We start from the raw sequence: 24,384 nt of genomic DNA, 5'->3' as shown, positions 1-24,384 counted from the left end.
TAATTTTCCTAGCATGAGTGCTGTCTGTGTTTTAATTGTAAGTGCTGTGTTAAAAGATAAGATCTAAGCCAGTTTGTTACTGTGTAACCTCATATTTTCATAACCAAGTGAACTGTGTGAAGTTGAGTATGAAAAAGGAAGACTGTTGCAATGCATTGAATTTGTTTTGGTCTACTGTACTATACCTCACTGTATTTGGGGGGGGGGGGGGGGGGGGGGGGGGCAGGGGGAGAAGTCTTTACAAGTGACAGTGAAAGATTACAGGTTGGCAGTCATCTGATGTAGTTGTTTTTATCCTGATTCGTTTTTATCTTTGCCTAGTACAAGCTGATTGAGCTCAGTGTAGTCCTAGCTCCATCTGTGCCACTTGCAAAGCATTTTAGCATGTGGCTGAATTTTCCCTTTACTTGTAAACGTTTATACATGGGTAGCAGAAATTATTAATGGTATTATTCATCTCCACTGCTACAGTTACCAGAGAAGAAACTTGGAATTCTGCCTGATCTGTGTGCAGGTTAGATCAAAGTGAAAGTAAAACCAATAAATCAAGTTAAGATAAGGAGAGGTACAAAAAAACCCACTGGGATAACTCATAAGCTTGAAATGCAGCATACAGTTTTGTGATAGCGTGAGAACTTCCCCTGATCTGGGAAGCTATTTAACTCAGCAGGTTCTCTGTGTATGTTTGTTGTGAGATAAATTGCCCAGGACAGAATGTGTATGTAACTCTAGGCATCCACAGGTGACAAATGATGGGTCAAATTTGTTTGCTCAGGAACTATTTTGATACTGGGAGACAAAGATACTACTTTTGCAGGGAGTGAAGATCATGCATGTCATCAGTTACCACAGGTGAGGAGGCACATGATAAATTTATTAAACTCTGGTAACTTGTGTGTCCAAGCCCTTAATAAATTAAACCACCATCTTTGATTCTCCTATTCATATGGTAATATCTTATGGGGGACAAAAATCCAACGTAGTTCTTCACAGGTTATTTTTGTAATAAAGTATGTATACTAGCAGAGTGACATGGATGACAATGCTATGATTTTTTTTTTTTCTGTGAGTTCTCACTGTATGCTTTGGCTAACTCCATTTCTTTAAGTATTAATTTTCTGGTTTTTTCCAGGTTCTGCTGCTGCTTTTGCTCAGCATTCCAAAAGCTCTGAGCAGCCAGGCAGAATTTGAAGTGCCCCTCTCCCCTCCACTGTTCTCTCTGCTGTTTTACTTGATGTGTCTGATGCTGTGTGCGGTTCATGTCATTGTATGCACATCAGCAGAAAGTTTATGCTATTTCTGCAGCATGTCCTGGTTAACAGCAGTTGGAGTGATGATGCTGATTTCTGCACTCATGTGTGGTATTTTATCTGCCATTGCAAAGATCTTTGAGAATTCCAGACTTCCACTGAAGGTGAGAGCATGCATTAATTATGGTTCGAAATGTTTTGCTCTTTATGGCATACTTTCAGATAAAGTTTCATAAAATTCTTCTATGTGTAGACTTAAATTGTTATTTACAATGTAATTTTAATAATTTAAAATTGGAATTGAAATGTGTATTTACTGTGGTATACCTATTGCTGTAATGAAGATCATAGAAGTGATTATTTTCACATTACTTTTAAGAAAGGTTCTGGTGTAAATTATTTTGCAATCCTTTTTATGAGATCAGATTACACTGTGTACAAACTTTATGCTGTTACACAGTGGAGTTTCACAATTGCAATTAAAGCAAGAGGTATGATATTTTGCAGCATGTACCAGTGACAGTCAGTCCTTTCTCAAATACCACAGATATTAATGCTTTAAGGTATTTAAGGTATGCCAGTACCCTTTCTTATACTGGTATTCTTAATGCTTTTTTGAATATAGTTTTGAAACTGTAGCAGAGGGAGCAAAATTGATCTGTCTATTCTACTTTTTTTAAGTTTGAGTTTAAGAAATTGAGTTTGTTAAAGTCCTTGGAATGCTCAGAAATGTTCTCATTTGTGCAAGTAGTTACTTGCTGTAAAGTCCTTGATGAGTTCTATTGTTGCATTGAATAGAATTCAGGGAATTCCAAGGAAATAGTATTTGCAATGTCTTACTCTTCTTCTGCTGTGAAACTTAGTATGCCAAGAGCTGTCAGTCACACCTTAAAATCAGCTTCTGGCCATTTTTTCTGAGGCTCGTTAGTTGTATCTTTCTGTCTGAAATCCAGTGGCTTCAGTGCTCGTGTTGCACCATTGAACAAAGCACTCTCGGTGCAGTACAATCCTTTGTCAATCTGGGTTTCTTTGAAGTATGTTTGTGGTTTTAGTACCATTTTTTATTGTGTGACAATGTGGGGCAAGTGTATTGCTTTAATTATAGGATGACATATTCCTTCAAGCTAAAAAGCAAGTTTTCTGACTTAGAGAAGTGTTTAATAACTGCTATATCTCATATAATTCAGAAAATTCACTAATCCTGAGTGGTGGAGATTAATATTTCACTGTGCAGTGATTTGCTGTAACTTAGTTTTAAATTTAAATTCACGTAAGTAAGACTGCTAATTTTTATTGTTCAAAGTATATCAGTTTATAATGTTTCTGTAATTTCTGAATTTGTGTTTCTTGGAAATGCAGCTTCTCTGAGAGAAGCCTTTGACTAAAAGTAATGCCTTTCTTTTCTGAAGACAGTTTGGGGTTTTTTTCCCTTTTCAGTTTTCTTCCATGCAATTCATTTTAGTGTATTGAAAGTGATTAAAAAAGGAATTATTGATAGAACATGGTGTTTCATTCTTATGTTTGTATTTATCAGCCTTGTAGTATTTAGGTGTGTCAATTGATCATTTAGATAGACTAAAGTAGAGTAACAAGTCAGCTAACAACTGCTTAATGAAATCAGAGAAAGGAGTTTCATATTGGGTATAGCTGCTAACAGAACAGTCTTTGTAAGCGTAAATCACAGGTTGCTTTTGGTACTGAAAATTTGTAGCGTTAATGTTTTGCTGCAAAAGCTACCGATGCTTGTGTGGGTTTTTTTTAAAGGCAAATAAAAGAAGGTTAAATTAATCAATGCGAATGGAGAAATCCGCTGAATAAGATGTCTATACTTTGGGGGGTGTTGGTCTTTAAATGGACTCCTTTCACTTAGGACCTTTATTAGCTCTCTATGTTATTGTAAACGAGGTAGAAATTATTCTTAGAAAAAGTAAAAGAATATGGTCTTGAAATAATAATTAATGATCCAGTGTATTCTGTAGAAACTTCACATGTACTTGCTGTGCAATGATAAACAAACACAACTGTGGAATACAAGCTCATTTTTCATCTTGTTACCAGTTTTTCTAATTTTAGCAAACAGTAAGAACATAAAAATGACTGTCTAGACCTGTGTAAAATTTACAGGCATTCCACTTCAGCAGAGCTGAGAGCAATGACAACGGATTATGGCTTTCTCCTCCAGGCTGACCCATCTTTCTTACATGTCTAGAGACAAGTTAATTCCTTGTGACACCCACTACTGTAGGAGTAACTTTAAAGTAACATTCTATGATCCGGGAAAAATGCTTTCCTACTAGGTCAAAGAATCTAGGAAGATGCTGCTATTCCTTGGCTATTACTAAATTTAGAATAGTCGATTACCAGGCACTGGTTGACAGGTACAAGCTCTGCCTTTTTAGTTTGACCTGAGTCTTAGTGTTTCATTCCCATCTGTTCTTGGCATGTTTTCATCCTTGTTAGTGAGACACAGCTGCTGTTGTAAACAGCTTCCTGCAGGTGGCTTGTATATTGCTAATACAGCTGCTCTGTCAATGATCACAGCAGCAATTGCAAAATGTCTCCTGGTGTTCAAAACTTGACTTGGGTAGAAGGGCTTTTCTTATGAAAGGAATTAATTGCCAGCTCCCTCATGGAGGCAAATAATTTCTCAAGGAACACACAAAAGGAAGCACCGATATAATCCATGATGTTCCACTTTTAGAATGAATTTTTCTGAGGAACTTCAGAGGACGAAGTTCCATTTCCATACTGATAATCTGTTGGCCATTTCTGATGATTCCACCTAGTCAGCTATGCCTAGGGTGTATGGACAGAAATGTGGGTGAGAAATCTTTATCTATCCTTTCTATTTCAGTTGTTTTCCTTCCCTCCCCTGCTTTCTCCATATGTCTGCCTTTGAGGACAAACTGAGCAAAACTAGACAAACTGATTAGAAATTACATCTAGGATATTGTTTTGTATGTTTGCCTCCAGCACCCCACATTCTGCTTGTGAGATACCTCTGCAGGTGGACCTTTCTCCCTGGTTAATGTTGGGACTTTTGATCTAATCCCCTGTTGCTTGAAGAAGAATGTTTCAGCAGCAGCTTGTCTCATTTTCCTTTTTGATACCAATTATGACACCATCTGGACAAGAAATAGAAAAAAACCCTTTAATTCACAAGTGAAATTTGTTGTCACTGACATTGCCACTTCTGTCATTTTAGGACAGGGATCACTTAGTGTCTTTTGAACATGGAGATGTGTATTTTCACGTTGCCTTTGAAAATATCTCCATTTGGATGTAATGGAGCAGTTATCAATTCAAGCATTTCCTGTTCAAACTAGAAAGGTGGTGCATATGTGTTTTCTGGAGTTTTACCTGGCTGGGACCTCAGGACATATCAGCAGATGATCAGATCCTCTGTTTCAAGTTGATAATGCATGAATGAGTAGGTTTTCAGCAATGTCTTCCAGGAGGTTTGTGTGTGTGTTTGGTTTTCCAAGGCTGGCACAGGTAGAAATAAAAAATAGTGGATTCTTCATCCCGGGTCTGTCTGTGATCATATTCCTACCTGAGGCATATCTGAAAATGTGGGAGGCTGAAGCATGTCTTATGAAGGCAATAGTAATTCTGGTTGAGGCAGACATGACTTTGTATCCAGACCTGTAGAAATCCATTTTCATTGTCCTATCTTCAATCCTGTTCCATAGGTGACTGGATGTATGTCTCATCAGTCAGAGAGGCACTGCTGTCTCTGTTCAAGTTCCAAAGCAAGTCTGAAATATTTTGTAGGTTTAGTTAGTAGGTACCTCCATTCCAGACATGTATAAAAGCAGTGATCTGGATTTGATTTACATTTTTCCTAGTCTCAGGGCTGTTGCAGAACAATATGGTGGTTTTGCAGGTGGCTGCTTGTACAAAGATAGAGCCTGGAGAATGCAAAAGGAGCCTGGATAATCTGGTGTTCCTTGCAGTGTGGATGTCAGAGGTTATTTACTGGTAACTGGGGCATACACAGTACAGTTCACAAATGTTCATGTCCCACCTTCCATCCCCTTTTCGAATAGAATACCTAGACTTTGGGGGAGGAAATGGTTGTCTGTATATACTGTGTGTTGATCTTGAAGGGACATCTGTGAGTTAGGAGTATTACTTACGCTAAAATATCTCAGAATCCAAGTGTCTGTGACCTGTGCATCTCCACAGCGCGAATCTATGTATGGGCTCCACTCCTGAAAGATCCCTGAAGCCCTGCTCTTCTGATGGCAGAAGTAGAATCCTGAATCAGGGTCTTGCCGTTTTAAAAAGCTAATGGGCTTTTCTAAGCTCATGATATGTGATAAAATGTAGGTATTTTAAAAGGAGTTGAGATAAGCTCTCCTGTTAATGGCTTCAGAGCTTTTTTCTTCAAATTGTTTCCGTTCACATCTAAAGATTTCTCTGAAGTGCTTCTCATTTGTAATGCTTTTTTTTCCCACTGTGGCTGAATATAGAAACTGATTACCAAGTTCATGAATTTTCTGAAGACCAGTGCAGGCAGTGTTAGCATCTGCTTCCTGACTGTTATTTATAGTTTCTGATTACTATGTTTCTAGCAGTGCCAGTCCCTTCTTTTAACGACACTTTAGGCTTTAAATAGTTCTGCAGCCCTTTATGATTTCCAGAAAATCTACAAAAAATTTAACTTGTTGTTCATAGCTTCATTCTAATTGCTTGGTAGTTGACTTAAGTGCGGTATTTACTACTACTAGTTGTGTGTTTTTTCCCTATTTCTGATAGAGATCAAAACCAATAGGTTTTTGAAAATAGAACACAAGTTAAAGTTTATCAAATACAGCTTTTGATAACTTATGCAGAATTATAGTGGTTTTTTCATTATGTAAACAGTGTTCCTCTTTCTCTCTATTTTAAAATACCCTGTTAATTTAAAAATATTTCTGGTTTTTCTCCTCTGTGTGATATTCTTACTGAATTGAATAATGAAACATATTTTTATGCAATTATACCTAAAAATCTTACTGCATTTTTTGACCTGGGGGTGGGGGTGGGGGGGCGGGGAAGGGTGATGGATAGTGCCTTTACTAGGTAGCTTTCAAAAATGATCCCAGACTGCTGTGAAAATGTAGAAGTGTGGTCTGTAGTAGCCTGTCATAGGAAAGTTATCATCATTGGGAGTGAAGACTAGGTTCAGGGAGCCCAAATATCAGAAGGAAACAGAATGATTAGTATTTCAATTTTGGGCGATGGTGAGCATGGGAATTAAAACATTTATCATCTGAAAAGTGATTGTAAAATTCCTCAGGCATCAAGTATGGATGGTTAATTTTGGGGAGAAAGAGGTTTACTCTCAGCCATGTAGAAGCCACATAACTGGAATTGGATCCAGACAATTTTGTTTCTACAGGAGTGAAGAAAATGTAAGTTTCATAGGCAGAGATGTATATATTCCATTATTTACCTACTGGCACTTCTGCAAGCTAGCAAGGTATGTTCAAAGATAGGGCAAAGAAGTCAGTTTCTGTATTACTTAATTAGTAATGCTGATACATCAGATGTTAAGGCTACTTTGGCTTGGGAGATTATAGACTTAAACTGGAAGCCTGGCATTTCTGCATTTCTAACCCAAAGATTATGTATTAAGTTTGTTTGCCAAGATACTAGTGCGAGTCATTGGAGTGCCTGCTGAGTCCCTGAGAGCTGGACATGTTCAGCAGCTAGAAAGAGCGAGCTGTGTGTATCAGAGTAGGACCTACATTTCTGTGCCCGTAAACTAGATCTCAACTAAGTACAATGTAAGTAACCTAAGGTCAGGCTGTATAAAAACTGTAATGATGGCACTTCTAATAAGGCACAGTTCATATATGAGGGATTACCAGTAAATTTAGAAAAATCTGATGAACCTATTTTCAGTATTTCTTAGATCATCAAGGCTCAGGAGATTATAATTTGCAGGATAATTTTTCATTTTGCATAGTGACTAGCTCTGGTCTGAAATGTGGTTTGTCAGTGAATGCCATTGGACTTTAATCCTTTGATATGAATATAACAGTAATTTTTTTCTCTTTTCACTGGAATTGCGAGAGTCAGACAAGCAGATGGGAAATACAGATCTCTGACACTGGACATTTTGCACTAATGCCATCACTTTCCTGAGGCTTCTACATGTTCCCCATTGATAATACGTCACTTCTTCAGTTTTCATATCAGGGCTGACAGCAACCAGATACAAGAGAGCAATCCTTATATAGATCTTATGTTATGTCTTATAAAGAAGACAAATGAATTGTATTGAAGACTCGTTCATTGTCATTTGTTAAGGATCTCAGATTCCTTTGTCTCTGCAAGCAGATGGTGCTTATGTGCTCACTCATTATTTAGTTAGTGAAGATTTTTAAGGTCAGCATGATGGAATTATTGGAGTTTAAACTTTCTGTAGTTTAGTCATGTACTGTTCTTGTCTCATCTTCGTGAATTTCATGGTCTTTGGTCTCTGCATGGGCTACCTTGTCCTTTTGTTCCAAATACCAGCTTATAGTATTCGATTTTCAGAGTAGAGTACTAAACAAAAAGGAGCGGTCCTTAGAACGCTAAAGAAACTTCAAATGGTAGTAAATTTGTATTGGGCCTGGGCAGTTTCTCAGATGATGACTGTTCTTGTGCTAAGTGTTTACTGTTTTTTCCCTCATTATTGTTGTGTGACCTCACGGGGACTTTTTTGTTGCTTTTTTTGTTTGTGTGGTTTTGTGTGTGTGTTTTTTTGTTGTTGGGTTTTTTTTCTGTGGGGTTTTTTGTTGTTTTTTGTTTACTGAAGTGACTGGCGTGATGTATTTCTTTAACAACACAAGAAAGGGAGAGGATGTGAATAGGTGTTAACTTTAACTGTACCTCCTGTATTCTTTCTCATACATCTTAGAGAATCTTGATTTTTGCAAAAGCTGTTTTCCTCAAAGCAAAATTCCAGATAATGTTAACTAGCTTCTTGCATCTAGTGTGTTTGTTGTCCTCTCCATGTTATGTGGTCTTGCTTATTGAATAAAAAGACGTATGTTGCTGTCAGTAAATCTTAAGCATAAGTGAAACTTTCATCTAAGATGCTCAGGGATATTTCTGTTTTTTACATCTACTTTCTTGTTACCTGCTCTAGTGAGTTTCTATATTGTTCTAAGAAATTATTTTGACAGGTCAGGAATCATGGTACACTGTTCATCTTTGAATGTGAGTATGTTCTCTGTGCAATTTGTCTGTGAATATTCAAGGTGTTTTTTTAAAATTTGTTTGTAAGGTCAAGTGTAGGAGAGGAGGATGATAGGGTTGAAGCGTGCAAAGAAATTAATGTGAAAATAGGTTCAGAAATCCTTGTTCTGAGGCATGCAGTGGTTTTGATTTGGCTTTTAAGTTGTTTGTCAGATGTTTAAAATATCAATTTAAGAGATAGTCTGTGATATTCTGTAAGAGGAAAAATTAACGAGAAAATAAAACAGTAAAGGATGATTTTTTACAGTGTCTTTTCCAAAATGCAGTATGTAACCCTATGTATTAAGGTATATTAGGAAGCCCTGCTGGCTCCAGTAGCCTCTGGGGCTTGGGCATTTGTCCTGCCTGGCTGCTGGAGCCCAGTTGTGCATGCCCAGTCTCAGTCCTTGTCCCTACCTCTGGCTCAGACTTTGAGGAGAAGTTGAAGAGGCTGATGTCCCTCCAGTCAGTGATCCTGTGATCTCTCACATACCGGTGCACGCTCTGGGCCCTCTGTAGATCTGCATCAGCAACCAAGCTTGGTGATCCATAGTTGCTTTTCCCATTACCAGCACCCTGACTTCTCTTTGCACTCTGATCCCTCCAGCTGCTGGAACCTCGGCACACGGTCCTGATGGCCTATGGTCCTCACTCTGCTCTCTGGCATGTGGACCTTCACACACTGCGGTTACTGGCACTACAGGCATGTGGTTCCAATGACCCGTGATCCCACTCCAGTTGCTGGTATTTGCTTTTACTCGATCTGGTCTCAAGTTTCTGGCATGTGGGCTTGTGCCCAGTTACTTGAAGTGAGACCTTGGAGCCCCCATGGGTGGGATAGAAAGTGGAGGTCACAGAAAGGTGGTTAGGGGAGGATTTGATAGACAGGGTAGACCACTGTGACCAGGCACAAGGCCCAGTGAAAGGAGTTCACTGACTGGCGTCTGCTGGTGCATGACCCTGGCCCCTTCATCCCTGCTCCTCTCAGGTTGCCTCCCGCCTCCAGCCTATCCCTCATCACACCCTCTCCCTCGCTTTTGACACTTTCCTGAAGCACTGCTTAATGAGTTTGTGTAGATTCAGAGGCACCATCAGGTATCTGTAATACTCAAGTTCTGTCACTTCCCCCTTATCTGTTACAAAGTCCAGGCTGATGCTCTTCAGAGCTGGTTGCTTAATGGCCTGCCAATTAATGGCTGAAGAGTTTTGGTCATCTTTATGATCTCCCTTCCTGCTTACTTACCAGGCTTGTGTCTCTGTGTGGTCTTTTAGTGGCTTTCCCTGTTACTTTGTATTCCCCGTGAGCAGAAAAGGTCCTTTACCTGAGAATGCCAATGAACCAGCTGCTCTCACCTTCCGCATGCCCTTATGCTCTCTTTTTAGCAGTATCATTGAAGGCAATGATGATGAGGCAATTCCGAGTAGCTGCTGTGAACAGGAAATTGAGCTAGTGGGGGCATTAGACAAAGAGTATTGCGGTTTTAGATAGGCACAGCGTGTGAAGTAAATAATAGATGGGTAATGTTTAAAGTGGATTTTATGATGAAAGACACATTTCAAGCTAAGCAGGGTTAAGGGGTGCCATCAGACTGTCTGCAAGCAACTTTTGTTAATTTGATTAGTGAAGGCTGTCACTGTACAGAGTTGACAGTAGCATAGATTTAAACTTAGAAAATTACCTATCGTCTGTATCTCAAGTTTGATCTCTGCAGGACTTCTATTTTTACTTCTACAAATGTGCAACAGGGAGAGAGCTTGTTTCGAATCTTCTGTGACAGAGTGGTAGGGAATCTTAATGTGTATTGTTGTGATGATTATTCATGGAGAAATTTTTTCACTAACACATTGTCATTTTAAAAAGTATCATTATGTTGCAATGCTAGCTAAATAGGCTACACTGAAATGATTCTTTTATAAATTTTTGGGATTTGTCAAGCTAGAAATAACATGTCTCACTGTTTATTTTGTTTTCTTAGAGGAAATGGCTGTAACCACAGTATAAATGCTTAAACAAGTGAAATCTTTGTATGCTTTCACCACTGCTATATTTTTTTGTTTTGTTTGCAGAATCTGGTTGTGTCCAGTTCCAGCTGGTCAGAAATAGATGTGCTGATTCTGGCTGGAACAATTGGCCATGTTTTGAGTTTAGGGGCAAGCAGTTTTATAGAAGAGGAACATCAAACCTGGTATTTTCTTATCAATACGCTTTGTTTGGTGCTGTGTCAGGAACTTTGTAGAAATAATTTTCTTCTGAAAGAATGGGAACCTCACCATAGCACCACTATGAAACAAAATTTTGATAGTGTCGGGGAAGCCTCTGAGTGCAAGAATATAGACATTCCAGCAGCAGGTAATTCGAAGCTGAGCAAGGCCACCTCTTCGGCTGAATTCATAAAAGGATCAGATAAGTGGATAAGCTTAGCAAGTCCATGGATCATCCTTATTTGCTGTCGGCTACTTCGATCCTTGAATCAGACAGGCGTCCAGTGGGCTCATCGGTCAGACTTTGGACATTGGTTGACAAGGTGTGTATCAGATTTATTGTCATATTTTCTGTCTTATTTGAAAACTAATGTATGTTTCATTTGATTAAATAAGTATACATTTTTATAGTCTGTTTAGAAGAGTGCTGCAAACAGTGGTAAACAGTGAAGTAACATAAGGAGTTCTTCACTGCTATTTCATGCAGAAGTAATTCCTCGTGTACTATCAATAGTTGATAATCTTTGCCCTGCACCATGAGTTATCTAAAGTTTGGGAAATTAAAAGTTAGTTAACAGAACTAAACCCTTGAAATTAGGGCAGAAGGTCCTGCTCAATTCCAAACTTCGTAAAGTTGCAGGAGAAGATGCTGTATGTAGAACTCTTCTGTGTCTATCACAGACACTTAACCTGCGGGTGGAAAAGTGAAGGAATTTTTCAAGGATAGTATGATAAACAGGAAAGGGAATTTTTTACAACTTGAAGTACACTGGAGAGGGGCTTCTTTTTGTAATACCTTCTAGCATTGTGTAGAAGTACAGTCATTATTCAGTGATAAGAAGTACTTGATATTTGAACTGTCTTCTGTACTTCAGCTGGTGGATGGAGAAGCAATACCTTGTGGCTGACTGAACAGGGTTTTGCAGACAGAAGGTGGGAAGGCTCTGCTGTGTAAGATAGATTTCTTGCCAGTACCTTACAGCGTGTGGATGAAATATCATCATTCATTAAAAGTGACATGAGCAAATGAACTAATATGAGACTTGTTACTTATTGGCAGCCTCACAGATAAAATGTTAATTGCTGTGACAGGCATGAGTGGAGAAAGACATGAGTTATTAGGGAATTTATTGCATTATAGCAATTGTTCTATACCAAAGCTTTCACCATGCATTCCTCCTCTTGTGATGAGGTGAGGGATTGAGGGCGGAATGTCATATTCCCAATGATAATTGGGAGTTATCTCACATGATAGAGAACTCTTTCATTATGAGCTAAGCCAGTGTGTGAGCAGGATTAGTGTGATCCGATGCCAGTGGGAGGTTTTTTATAATTAATCCTGAACATCTTCCAAAGATGTATTTGCCCAATAACTTCCTAAGAAAGATGTCTTCTTCAGGCTGTCAGCCCTTTTCTTTGGAGTGTACTAGTGCTACAGTGCCACGAAACAAGGACTTGATATTCCTGAAGCTGAAAAACTGCATTTGTTTCACAGATTTCTTTTGCTTGTATGATCCCCCATGAATGGTTATGGACACTTGGAAATGTTACTAGCCTTCTAAAAATTGTGTGTGCATGCCTGGGTGTAACTTTAAAGATCCTGTCTTGGTTAAGCATGCTCCCACCTCTGATTTCCAGGTGCTAGCTATGCCAGTACAGCAGCAAAACCTGTTGTAGTCTTGGGCTGTGGGGTCTCAGGGAGACAGCACAGGTAGAACATAGTCTACAGCTAGAGCAGGTGTTCCTATGGCTTCCTGATTCATAACAAAACCTGGGAAATCCTGTGTGCCAAACCCTTAACACTGTTGCCTGTGAGGAGCTTCCAAGCAACCCGCTCAGGTAAAGCAAGGTTCTTTACTTTTGTCTGGCTTAGTCTTTTCTTTAGTTTGTTGGGGAGAGAGCGGGGAGAAGGGAGGGAAGAGACTGTTTTTGTGTTTTATTATTTCTCCTGTAAATTGGATATCAGAATCACAGGATGGTTGAGGTTGGAGGGGACCTCTGGAAATTTTGTTCAGTTCTTCTACTCAGAGCGGAGTGATCAGGAATAGGTTGCTCAGATCTTTGTCCAGCTGGGTCTTTGATATTTCCAAGCATGGAGACTTCACAACTATTCTAGGCAACCTCTTTTTCTCGCCCCCCGCCCCCCATATTCTCATTTTGTTTAAACAGAAATTCCTTTGTCTCCAGTTTGTGTCCATTGCTTCCTGTTTGTTCTTTTGCTGGGCACCACTGAGAAGAATATGGCTTCATCTTTTTTTAACATCCTTCAGCTCTATAATCAGGCTGGTAAGATTCATACTGAGCCTTTTCTTCTCGAGGCTAAACAGTGCCAGTGCATTGAGCTGCTGCTTGTATGACAGATGCTCTAATCCTATCATAATTTTCATAGTGCTTCACTGCACTAGTTCCAGTATGTCTGTAGCTTTTTCTGTACTGCATAACCCATAACTGGACTAAGGTCTGAGCACAGGGGAAGAACCTTCCTCAACCTGCTGGTGACATTTTTTGTAGTACAGCTCCAAGTGCTGTTGGTTATCCTTGCTGCAAGAGCACACTGCTGGCTGATGATCAACTCAGTGTCCACCAGGACACTCAGAGCCACATCTGAAAAGATGGTTAGCCCCAGTCTGTTGTGATGTGTGTAGCTATTTGTTCCAAGGTGCGGGAGTTGTTTCTTCCCTATGTTGAAGTTCGTAAGGTTCCTGTTGGGACATTTCTCCAGCTTGTTGAGGTGCCTCTGGATGGCAGCAGACCCACCTACTGGATCAGCCACTCCTCCCAGATTTGTGTTGTGTGCAGACTTGCCGAGGGGGCACTGTGCCCCATTGTCCAGGTCATTGATGAAGATGCCAGACAGTGTCGATCCCAGTGTCAAGCCCTGGGGTTGATCCTTCGTGGCTGGCCTCCAGGTCACAACCCTGTGAGCCCAGCATGTGAGCTGTTTTCAGCCCACCTCACTGTCCACTGTCCTAGCCTGGGCTGCTTCAGTTTGCCTGTGAGGATGTTATGGGCGATGGTGTTATAAACCTTGTTAAAGCCAAGATAAACAGCATTGGCTGCTCTTCCACTGAGCTAGTCATGTCATCACAGAAATCTGTCAAGTTGAGTAAGTATTACTGCCCCTTCATAAAGCCATCACAACTCTATTATTAAAGCTGTCTGCCTCCCCCTTTAGTAAGGCTGAAGTACAGCAGCTAGATATCAAAACCAAAACTTCAGAGTTTTTTACAATGAGGTGCTCCATGTGCTTCCCCATCAAACTGTAGCCTCACGTTGGGTGTATTTCCTTGGGTCTTGAAGCAAGAAGAGGAAAGGTCCTACAGCTATAGTCTTAGGCTACAACTGCTTGTTCAGCTATAATAGTATGTTAAAGTTTCTCTTGCATTACAAGGCAAGTTACCTGCTGTTTTGCTCCTCCCCTCACTAGCCCTGCATTTTACCAGCACAGCTGTTGCTTTGTTAGTATGGTGAACTAAATCATTGAATAAATGTGGCTGGAAAAATAACCCAAGATGGCGTGGGAAACTTTTGATGTTCAGATGGATCACTTCCCAGTCTGATTCATCATCCAGCTTCACAGGCAAATGAGCTGGCTTAGGAATAGGAATGCGGGAAAGGAAGAGTGTGCAAGCCAGCACTGCTGCTGTTGAAATTCCTGTAGAAATGAAATGTGGAAGAAGAATCTACATGTTTTGAAGTGCTGCAGACATAAACATTTTTTTCTTTCTGCTGTTGTCAAGCATTCCTTACAAAAACTCATTTGCCTTTCAAATCTGATTGAAAAAGAAGCAACTATTCACAAACTTCTACTTTTGGGGGCTTTACAATGATTGTGAAACAGTGCAGAGTGCCTTGCCATGGCAGGCTGAGAGGATGTGTCATTGGGGCTGTAACTACTTCTGCTGTGTTTAGGGAGCAGGTGAAAGAGCAGAACCCTGGCAGCCCTGGCACAGGTTGGCTTGGCCTGTTGTGGAGCTACATCCTGACTTAAATCAATGGGGCAGTTTTTAGCTTAGCAGTAGAATATAATAATGTCACCATGCTGTCCTATACTTCAGTTGCTTTATAGAGTTAAAAGATTGCCCAAAGAGCAGCATTTGAAGTGCATGGTTTTTGGAGTGATGGGATGTAGGTGAGTTCTTGGGTCTGAAATGGTTCACTGGACAAGGTTTGGAAAGATCAGTCAATGATGCAGCTAAATCTTTGAACATCCTGTGGTTTGTAGAACATCTGTGAATTCCTATTTGGCAATCATGCTTGCATTTTCTTTGGTTGGAAGTTTTAACGTCTGTTACTTCTCTTTCACAAGAGAACAGGGTGGTAGAGGTGTCTGTTTCCCTAGTGTTTTGATCAGGATTGAGATGATGTGTTTTCCTTATAGCATAAATTAAAAGTTGGTGATAAGCTGAGTTGCATAAACCACTTATTCCTCTTCCCAAAATGCATTGCTAGTCTGAAAGGTTGATTGTTAGTCTATTTTTAGTATGTGTTTAATTTGCATAGTTGTGTCTTAATAGCACATTTTTTAGTAATAAGAAATAAGAACCTTACTTAGATCATGTGTACCCTTGTTAGTTTGAGTTAAAGGCACTCAAGCTTTTTCTAGCCAGCCTTCTATTTTGTCTCTTAAGGTAAACTAATAAACAAACTACCCTCTTCCCCGCACCCCCCCCCCCCCCCCCCCCCCCCCCCGCCGCATTTGATACAATTATTTAAAGGAAAAAAGGAAGAATTTGAAAAACAGAGGATGTCAGTTAATCCTAACAAATAGTTAGCCAGACATGGCCTTGGGAGAAGGAATAGACAGCATAAATATGTCAAGCTAAGAAATAACAAGATAAGCTCAAGAAGAACCAAATGGTTAGTGAGACCAAACAGAAAATTACTGGAACTGTGTGTGAACTGTCCTAATTAGCAGACTAAAAGATCTACCCTCAAGGAAAGAAAGGCCCCTACTAACAAAGCCCCCTCCTCACAGAAGTACTTGGTAAAAAAAAGAATCGGTGAGAATTAAGTGTGACTAAACGTCATTGTAAACCATTGTTCAAAGTGTGTGTAGGATAAAATGTTCTACCACGTGTTGAGAGGGGTACTAGCTTTGTGGATTTACCACCTAGCACCCATCTCTCCCAAGAGGGGCAATAGATAAGTATCTCTACTCTGTGGACCAGCTCTTGCAGGCTGGGTGAAGAACTCGGGTTTGGGATAACATACTGACCTTTTAAGTCCGTGTAAAAGACATCTTTGTGTCTCATGCTCAGACTAATATTTTGCTTATCTGGACAGTTCTTAAGGGGCTCAGCATTTGAGACAAAGAGGCTATTGTGCAGGTTTGTGCATGGAAAAAAGTAAGCAGCAAACCACAGAAAATCATTCTACCTGTAGCATGTTGAATTTGGCTACTAGGGATGTATTCAACAGTGCTGAAATAAGGAAAAGATTCTTTGTTGTTTGCAGAGAGACTCTGTGAAACCTGCTACAAAGGAAAAAAAAAAATTTGATGGGAAAAGCAAGCAAAAGAAAACCAGACAGTAGATGAAGCAGAAGAGAACATGCAATCCCTAAATTTGTCTGGAAGTCATGTTTTCTTTTGAATTGGTATTCAGTTAGCTTCATTTGGCTGTTAATCTTGGTCAGAGCTGCTGCATGGCTCACTGTGGAAGGAGTGAAGCTGTCAATGACGGCATCAGCTTGAAGTGACAAGAAGCAGCAGGAGTTGCATATAAACCCCTGTGCTAGGAGTCACGAATGCACCATTAGTGACTGATGTGCACATGACTTTGAACATACCCTTGTTGTCCACTGGGCCTTCTCTAAGAATTTCCTTTTTTTTTTTTTGGGGGGGGGGGAGGGGGAGGAGGAAGCAGGTAGAGTATGACTTCAAATGTTCATTGTACGAAATTGCAGCTGTTAGGGTCTTGCTTGATATAGCACCAGCAGTTACTTAGTAGAGGTAGGAATTTTTAAATTTTTTTATGTGTTTCTATGTAAGTTTGGTATGAAGAGTCTCTTTAATAGAAGTGCATTGAGTGTTTTAGGTAAGAGACAAAGATGATTATGAAGATTTGTTCTTATTTATCCCTGATTTGTTTTATCTCTCTTGTGCAATGAACAGCCAAGGAGAAGATGGGGTGAAAGGTTTTAAAATTTTCCCCAAGGGTTCATTTGCCAGATACAGTGGCTACTAAATTAGTTCTTCACGTATTGATCACGAGAGATGGTGTGTGCACCATCTTCACAGGTTGCTACAGCAATCCATTCACTGCTTCTACTGTCTCCTGTAGAAAAAGAGCAATAGTGAGGGTAAACATCAAGACTACATTTTCTCACCCGTAGTGTTTTAGTTCTTACTCCTCTGCTGGCCTGCAGAGAGCAGTGCGTCTCTTGGGTAAGTTGTATGAAGTGCTTGACTGGGTCCTTCAGGGAGGACAAACGACAATTTTTCTGCCCCATATCCTTTCCTCTGTGACTTTCAAGCACAGCAGCTGAAACAGCTATTGATCAAACTCCTGATAAAGCATATAGTAGGGAACAGGAAAGTAAACCTGTTAGAAGTATATAATATTGATTAAATCAAAGATAAAATTGCAGTTTTGTAAGTGCAGTCAGAGTTAACACAGATTACAGCCCAGGCTCATTCTCAGTTTGCTGAAGTTGGTGATCTTTTATCATGGGATTTTGAAGTTTGAAAGACAGAAGATGGAGCCCTTGGCTCTCACACACTACATGACGTTCTTAACAAAACCTAAATCTAACAAAATTAGTCGGCTTAGGTCATTTGGGATACTGGGAACATTTGCAGTAGGCAAGGGTTAGCGATTCCTGGATTACAGTGGGCCTTCTGAAATTGTATAGCTAGCTATGGGTAGGAGTTGAGTGCAGATCTTTATGTTACCGCACTACATTTTGTAGTGCTAGTTGATATCACTATAGATTTAAATACATAACATTCCCAGCATGCTCAATGAAATGCCTTTGATTCTGGAATGAATGTTACCTATTTGCGATGCAGGGGAACAAACCAACTGTATCTGTAATCTTGGCTATGATGCAAATTTTTTTGTCTCCTTCTCTTCTATGTACTGATCCAGTAAATGTACTGTAGTTGCGAAAGGGAAACATATTGTGCTTACATGTGTATGTTTTAAACTGTGTAAGTATATTTTTGGTCATTTTGTCTAGGTAGTGTTTTGTTTGTCTAAAATTAAACAAATCAAACCATGTGCAGTTATTTTAAAAGGGAGAATAACTGATTTTGTAGTGCAAAAATCTTTTCTGCTTTATGCTAGAAAGTGAAATGCTGTAGTTTAAGCCATATGCACTGTTTCAAAATGTAAAAATAACAAAACCCTAGTTAAAAGCATTAGACCCTTTTCATTATGCAATACGCAGCTCAGTTTTTATATAGTTAACAGAATAACTAGCATATGGTGGAACACAATAATTACACTTTTAAACATGCATGCTTGAATAGAAAACCTCATTAATAAAACTGCTTTTCTAAAAATAATAAAATATTTTACCATACCTCCTCAAAGTTCATAACAGATGTCAGTTGCAGTGATTAATTTGGAAATACGGTTCTGTAGCTAAGGCTTTGTCAAATGTGTTTAGCAATAATTACAGTGGCTTGAAGGGTTTTTATTGTTTGTTGTTTTCTTTTTTTTTCCAGCTCTGAACATAAATCTGAACTCTCATTCTTGGCTGCAATCTCCCTGCTTATGATCCTCTTTCTGGTTCAAAGAAGGTGCTCCCTAGTTTCAAAAATTGCTATGGCACTCGGGCTCCTGGGAGTCTACAGTTACCGGGCAGCTATTGGAAATGTCATATTTCCATGGCAACATGACAGCAAAGATATTTCAAAGTAAGTTAATCAACAGATATGTAACTCTATTTCTAGAGAGGTGCTAAAACTTTGTATATCAGGGGATGGGGTGGGAGGGGACATGTCTAGGCTGGAATCATATTCTTATGAATAAAACTCTTATTTTGTAGGTGGCCAACACTCAGTTTTTGTGGTGTGTGCATAATTTTGAGCCCCATAAAGCATCTTTCGACTGTGGCAGATCAGAAGCAAGTCAGATAAGAATTAATGTGAGGAAAATCTAATAGTCATGCCCTGTATTTCTGCTACAAAGAAACTCCAAAAGCACCACCTCCTCTTGTTTTAGATGGACTTAGCAAATTTAGTAGGGTGCAGGCCAAGCTCATTTAGCAACTTGCTACTTTTGAAAAATGCACAGGCAGTAATTGGGAGAATTGCTTTTCCATATCTTTCTTTAGCAGGTGAGTGTTCTGTAATGTATGGCTTTTCAAGATGTAACCAAATCCTTCTTGAGGTCTAAGCTATGCTGCAGAATGCATACTAAGGGTATTTATGTGGATGTTAAGTTTCTTCCAGAACTAGTCTGTAACTGTAAGGAAGGTATTAGCTGTTTTACCAATAGCTAGTTTTGGAATGTAGCTAAGTGGCTTTAGTTTTCTTATGATGCTTTTTACTGTTGGATTGTACCTGACTCTGCAGCCTCATTTTTTTTCTAATGTCAGAGAGCTCCAGAAAACTTCCAGAGACATTAGGACATTTGATGAGGAGGAACAGGTCATAGAAGAGAAGTAAAACAATTGTCTTCTGGATGTAATAAACTTCCTCTCACACTCATTTTGAATTTGGTATGGGTACAAATGGTTTCTGTTGGAGCTTCTTAATCAGCGGCCAGAGATTTACAAGATAGGCAGAAGTGGAAAACCCCTGCAGGAGTAGATCTTAGGGCATACAGAAGATCAGATTTGCTAATGCGGCATGTTTTATAACAAATATTTGAATGTATCTATATCTAGATATATTTACCTACATTCTGTCATTCCAAATATTTCCAAATAATTCTAGTTATATACTAGTGTTAAGTTAACATTGTGTGCTAGTTCTGTTGGATGGTGAAAGTAATGGTAATCTTTACATAGTTTGCAGGGTTTGGCTCTGTGTTTGAAACATTTTGAGTTTTTGAGCGTGACCTCTAGTTTTGCTTTTTGTTTGAGTAAAATCCTTGGAGAATACTGTCCTTGCATACAGCAATTGATCTGCAAATAAAATGTGGTTAGAGAAATAAGTGGAATACTTAAAGATTAAAGACAAAGCATTTACTGGGAACCATCCATTCTATAGGTAGCATGTTGATCGCTAGTAAGAAAGGTACAGGCTTTTTGTGTAATTTCACCTTAAATAATGAACATGTTGATTTGCTTAAATTATGTCAGACCTTCATATAGCTCTGATTATATACCAGTTTAAAAGCTACTGTCATGTTTCAAAGTTTTATACATTTTTTACCCTTTGTGTAAGCTCTTTGGTGAAAGCTGGTAGAGTCAGCAAATACAAGTCTGATCTTTGTGTTGGCATGTGTTCTGCACCTGGGGCAGGAATATTGGTGCAAGGCTCTTTCTAGATCTCAGGAAGAAAGGACTAACAACACATATGTAACAAAACTATTGTTTTAATAAGGTAGAGTAAAAAAGGAATGTAGGTAGTGAGTGCCTTCGGATGCTGGGAACCCTGCTTTTGTGCAGCATCAGACAAACCTCAGATGAATCTTCCTGCGGCACACAGGTCCTACCTGTGGAGAGGTTCTGCATCCCTCCCATACCCATGGTGCCTTTGATTTTGTGTAAAAAAAAAAAAAAAAAAAAAAAAAAACAACAAAAACCCCAAACAAACCCAAACCAACCCAAACAAATCCGCTTGTCTAATTCTGCCAGAATGTTAATCTTTGCCATAATGCCCACCAGCATGCAACACAGGCTAGCACAGGGGTTCCAGCATGGTGGTTGCAGCGGCTACTTATGCTAACATGTGGCCTTCTCAAACCTAAAGTACAATGTCTAATGGAGCAGGTGGTTTTCCCAAGATCACTGACACTTCAAACATGTTATTTTCAGCAAGGCTCCCAGTACAAGCATGTCAAAAAAGATGGTAGACACATCTTGGCAGATTTCAGATATTAGCTGATGTGTTGACACGGTGATCCTAGTTCATCTTTATTAGATGGCTGATACAATAAATGGTAAAAGCCTATTTAAAATGTTGCCAGGAGCAAACCCAGGACTTTCTTTTACATGTGTCTAGAGGTATCTTTAATGTATTTATTATATGGAATAGCTCCAGATCCAGGTGCAAGGTAGAGGTTGTTTTGTGTAATATGGGAAAAAGCTGTAGGCAGCTGCATTTTTCATGCACAGTGCTTTCTTCTGTAAGGTGGAGAATCTTTGCTCTGAAATGCCCCTTCTCTGACCCTTTAGTGAAGATAAGTGTTTTTTTTCTCTGAATGTGACAACTTCTGGGAGGTGGATGAGGGAGAAGAGGCAATAGAAGGGTGTCCCATCTTCTATGGCTCAGACTAAGACAAGCTGTAAATTAAAAATGCAAGAAAGTAATTTGGCCTTCAGTTTTCCTCAGAGTTCTTCTTTAAAAATGATAGTTTGTGCGATGAAAAAGATTAGTATATACCATACTAACACAAACAAAATAATAGTAATGCATTTGCTGAGAATTTTTTTTTTTAATTTGCATTTCCATCTATGAGTTAAATGAGTTAAGTGAAAACAGAAAATAGTAGTGGCAAATACCCAAAGCTAGTTCTCAAAGTTTTATTTCTAAGTCACATGAATATATTTGAATATTTTATGGTAATAATTACATCAGAATTACCAGAGATACTGAAAAAGGCCACTGAATTTCTGCATTAGCAAGAAACAGAGGAACTCTGTAAGCTTTACTGGTTTTATCTTTTTCCCCCTAAAGGAAAAGCCAGTTGTCCTTAAAGGGTTTTTACAAAGGCTTGCTATCTAAGGGAATAAAATAAGAGTAAAGCTCCTTTGCATAGACCATTAGGTATGACTTTGAACCTTTGAAAGCTAAGTCACAGAACTGAGCACTGTGTTCATGTTTAGGAAGGTCACATGATTGTCATGTGGTGGTTTTGCCCTGTTTCTTGGTTCCGTGGGTGCAAAAAGAAATCGGAACATACAAATACTGTTGCTTATTATTTCTCCTTTTGCTTTTTGATTCTCTTTCCTGTGTGTGGAAAAGAAATATTGAATTCAAGCTCATTTGTTGGTAGGTGTTTGAGAAGGAAGGTGACTTTCCAAAGAATGAAAAAAAAAAAATGGAAGTCAAAAGGAGAAATTTATTTTTAGAGATTTTGACTAGTGGTGTTTTCTGGGGTCAGCTAGTTACACTGGTTACACCAAGTATAAATACAGTTCTATTATTTTTAGTGCCATGGTCTAATCCTGCATATATTATTAAGTCCAGATGACTCAAGAATGCCCATTTCTGAGTGAATTATATTAACTTTGTAGGTGTTTGTTCACCAGTTGTATATAAATGGCTGGTAATCCATAAGGACAGGTGTGTATTAAATTATGGATAAAATATGTAAATAATGTGTATTTTTATCTTTTATAAGATTAAAAAAATATATTTATAACACAAAATTTAATATGCTCATTTGGCGAGTTCATTGGATGATTATTATAGTTTAGCACATACTAACATGATTGTGACTTTTTTTGTCCAGTAAATATAAGAATATCAGTGCATTTGGATGGATATCTGCTTTCAGGTTCTTTGTTCCTTGGGCCTTGCACTTCTAGAATAGTAGGTCACTGTTTTTGAGCTTACTGGTCCTTGTCAGCTTTTTGGATGAGATGCTGTGTTTTCTTCAGAAGCCAAATTCCACTGGAAACAAAGAGGCAAATGAATTTATAGGTTCTGTGAACATAGTAGTGGATGCTAATTACACTTACTACTTAAAACATCCTTTTTTTTTTTTTAAATGGAATTGCTTAGAGATTTGAAAAATATGCACAGTTACAAGGAAAAAATATGCTGGTATAAACCAGCATGTCTGTATATCTGTGCAGCTGTGTAAGGTGAGAAAATGTCTGAAGAGTGTGAAAATTTCAGACTTCATATGAAATAAAGGTCTTCAGATACTGTTGCTGTTTCTTTGGCTGGTGAAAAAGAAACCTGTATTTGAGTGAATGAGTTGTGAAAAATCACTGAACATCTTAAAGGGAGTAGTAATTTTAATGTCAATTTAATTCCTGAAATGAAGTTTCTTTATCACTTTAAGGAGTATTTTTGGGGAAGTTCATTATGTTATATAAATGGCATGTTTATATGAATATATTTAGGAATCTAGACTTCAAATAATAATAAATTTATTTTGGTTACATGAATTGACATAAAATTTCATTTTTATGTTCTAGGTTAGTTTAGGTTTTAGTACAATCTGTTTTCTTTGATAAAGTTGATTTGGATGTGTTGTAATATAAGTATGAATCTTTTTTAAGAGTTTTTGTATTTGAGAAATCTCTCTCATGAAACTGGCCAGTACTAGCCTTAGAATTTAACCTGTTTGGCAGAACTGCATTGGTCTTGCACCTCTCTTGAAAGACTTTTTGACCTGTGAAATAGATATTAGTAAGTAGTTAATCTTCCTGTTTTATTTATTTATTAATTATTATTACTTTTTTTTTTAATTTCCTTTTTAGGGGGATTACTGAAGCTCGTTTTGTTTATGTGTTTGTTCTTGGCATAGTCTTCACTGGCACTAAAGATTTACTGAAGTCACAGGTTATTTCTGCAGACTCCAGTGTGAAGAGTACAGGATTATGGGAAGTGTATAGTGGATTGGTTCTATTAGCAGCCCTTCTATTTAGACCTCACAATTTACCAGTCTTGGTGTTTTGTCTGCTGATTCAGACAATGATGACAAAATATATCTGGAGACCTTTGAAATGTGATGCGGCACAGATCACTGTCATGCACTACTGGTTTGGCCAAGCTTTCTTCTATTTTCAGGTAAGCTGAATACTGTCCCTGCTACAGGGGTGGGAAAGGGAATAGTTTTTGAAAGAAATGTTGTCCATTGTGAGTAAAATGCCAAATAAGTCTCAGAATGGAAGAGTTTACAGAGTTCTCAGGAGGGTTTAGTTTCTAGCTGTATTATTAATGTTTTGTTTTCACAATCAGGAAGAATGCATACCTTGATGACATCACAGAATGGTCAGGGTTGGAAGGGACCTCTGGAGATCTTATAGTTCAGCCCCGGCAGGGGCTTCACCTAGAACAGGTTGCACAGAGTCACATCCAGATGGGTTTTGAATGCCTTCAGAAAAGGAGACTCCACAGCCTCTCTGGGCAGCCTGTTCCAGCGCTTTGTCACCCTCAGAGTAAAGAAGTGTTTCCTTATAATCAGATGGCATTTCCTGTGTTGCAGTTTGTGCTTGTTGCCCCTTGTCCTGTCATTGGGCACCACTGAAAAGAGCCCGGCCCCTTGACACTCACCCTTAAGGTATTTGTACACATCAACAAGTTCCCACCTCAAGTCTTCCCTTCTCCAGGCTACACAGGCCCAGCTTTCTCAGCCTTTCCTCATCAGGGAGATGCTCTGGTCCCCTCATCATCTTCACAGCCCTCTGCTGGACCCTCTCCAGCAGTTCCCTGTCTCCAACTGGGGAGCCCAGCACTGGACACAGCACTCCTGATGTGGCCTCACCAGGGCAGAGCAGAAGGGGAGGATCACCTCCTGTTGGCCACGGTCCTCCTATTGCACACCAGGATCCCACTGGCCTTCTTGGCCACCAGGGCACACCTCTGGCCCGTGGGCAACTTGCTGTCCACCAGCACTCCCAGGTCCTTCCCCGCAGAGCTGCC

At 39.2% G+C, this 24,384-nt stretch overlaps 1 protein-coding gene across 7 annotated transcripts in view; it reads left to right on the top strand.

Annotated features, from left to right (window-relative positions):
- PIGG (phosphatidylinositol glycan anchor biosynthesis class G) overlaps positions 1-24,384 on the top strand; it is a 98,888-nt gene that overhangs the window by 23,008 nt on the left and 51,496 nt on the right. For 5 of the 7 annotated variants that reach the window (XR_008819353.1, XM_056323968.1, XM_056323969.1 and 2 more), the window contains exons 8-11: positions 1,133-1,414; positions 10,533-10,990; positions 18,340-18,531; positions 23,220-23,529. Coding sequence is in view for 5 of the 7 variants with exons in the window: in XM_056323968.1 (XP_056179943.1) it covers positions 1,133-1,414; positions 10,533-10,990; positions 18,340-18,531; positions 23,220-23,529 (1,242 nt within the window). In the remaining 2 variants the exon portion in view is untranslated. Of the gene's footprint in view, positions 1-775; positions 853-1,132; positions 1,415-10,532; positions 10,991-18,339; positions 18,532-23,219; positions 23,530-24,384 lie in introns of those variants that run through there. The other 2 variants (XR_008819354.1, XM_056323972.1) reach the window with 2 other exon arrangements.

This window comes from Falco biarmicus, chromosome Z (assembly GCF_023638135.1).
Source record: "Falco biarmicus isolate bFalBia1 chromosome Z, bFalBia1.pri, whole genome shotgun sequence".
In the NCBI taxonomy this organism is placed as follows: domain Eukaryota; kingdom Metazoa; phylum Chordata; class Aves; order Falconiformes; family Falconidae; genus Falco; species Falco biarmicus.
This window is presented reverse-complemented; position numbering and strand designations above follow the sequence as displayed.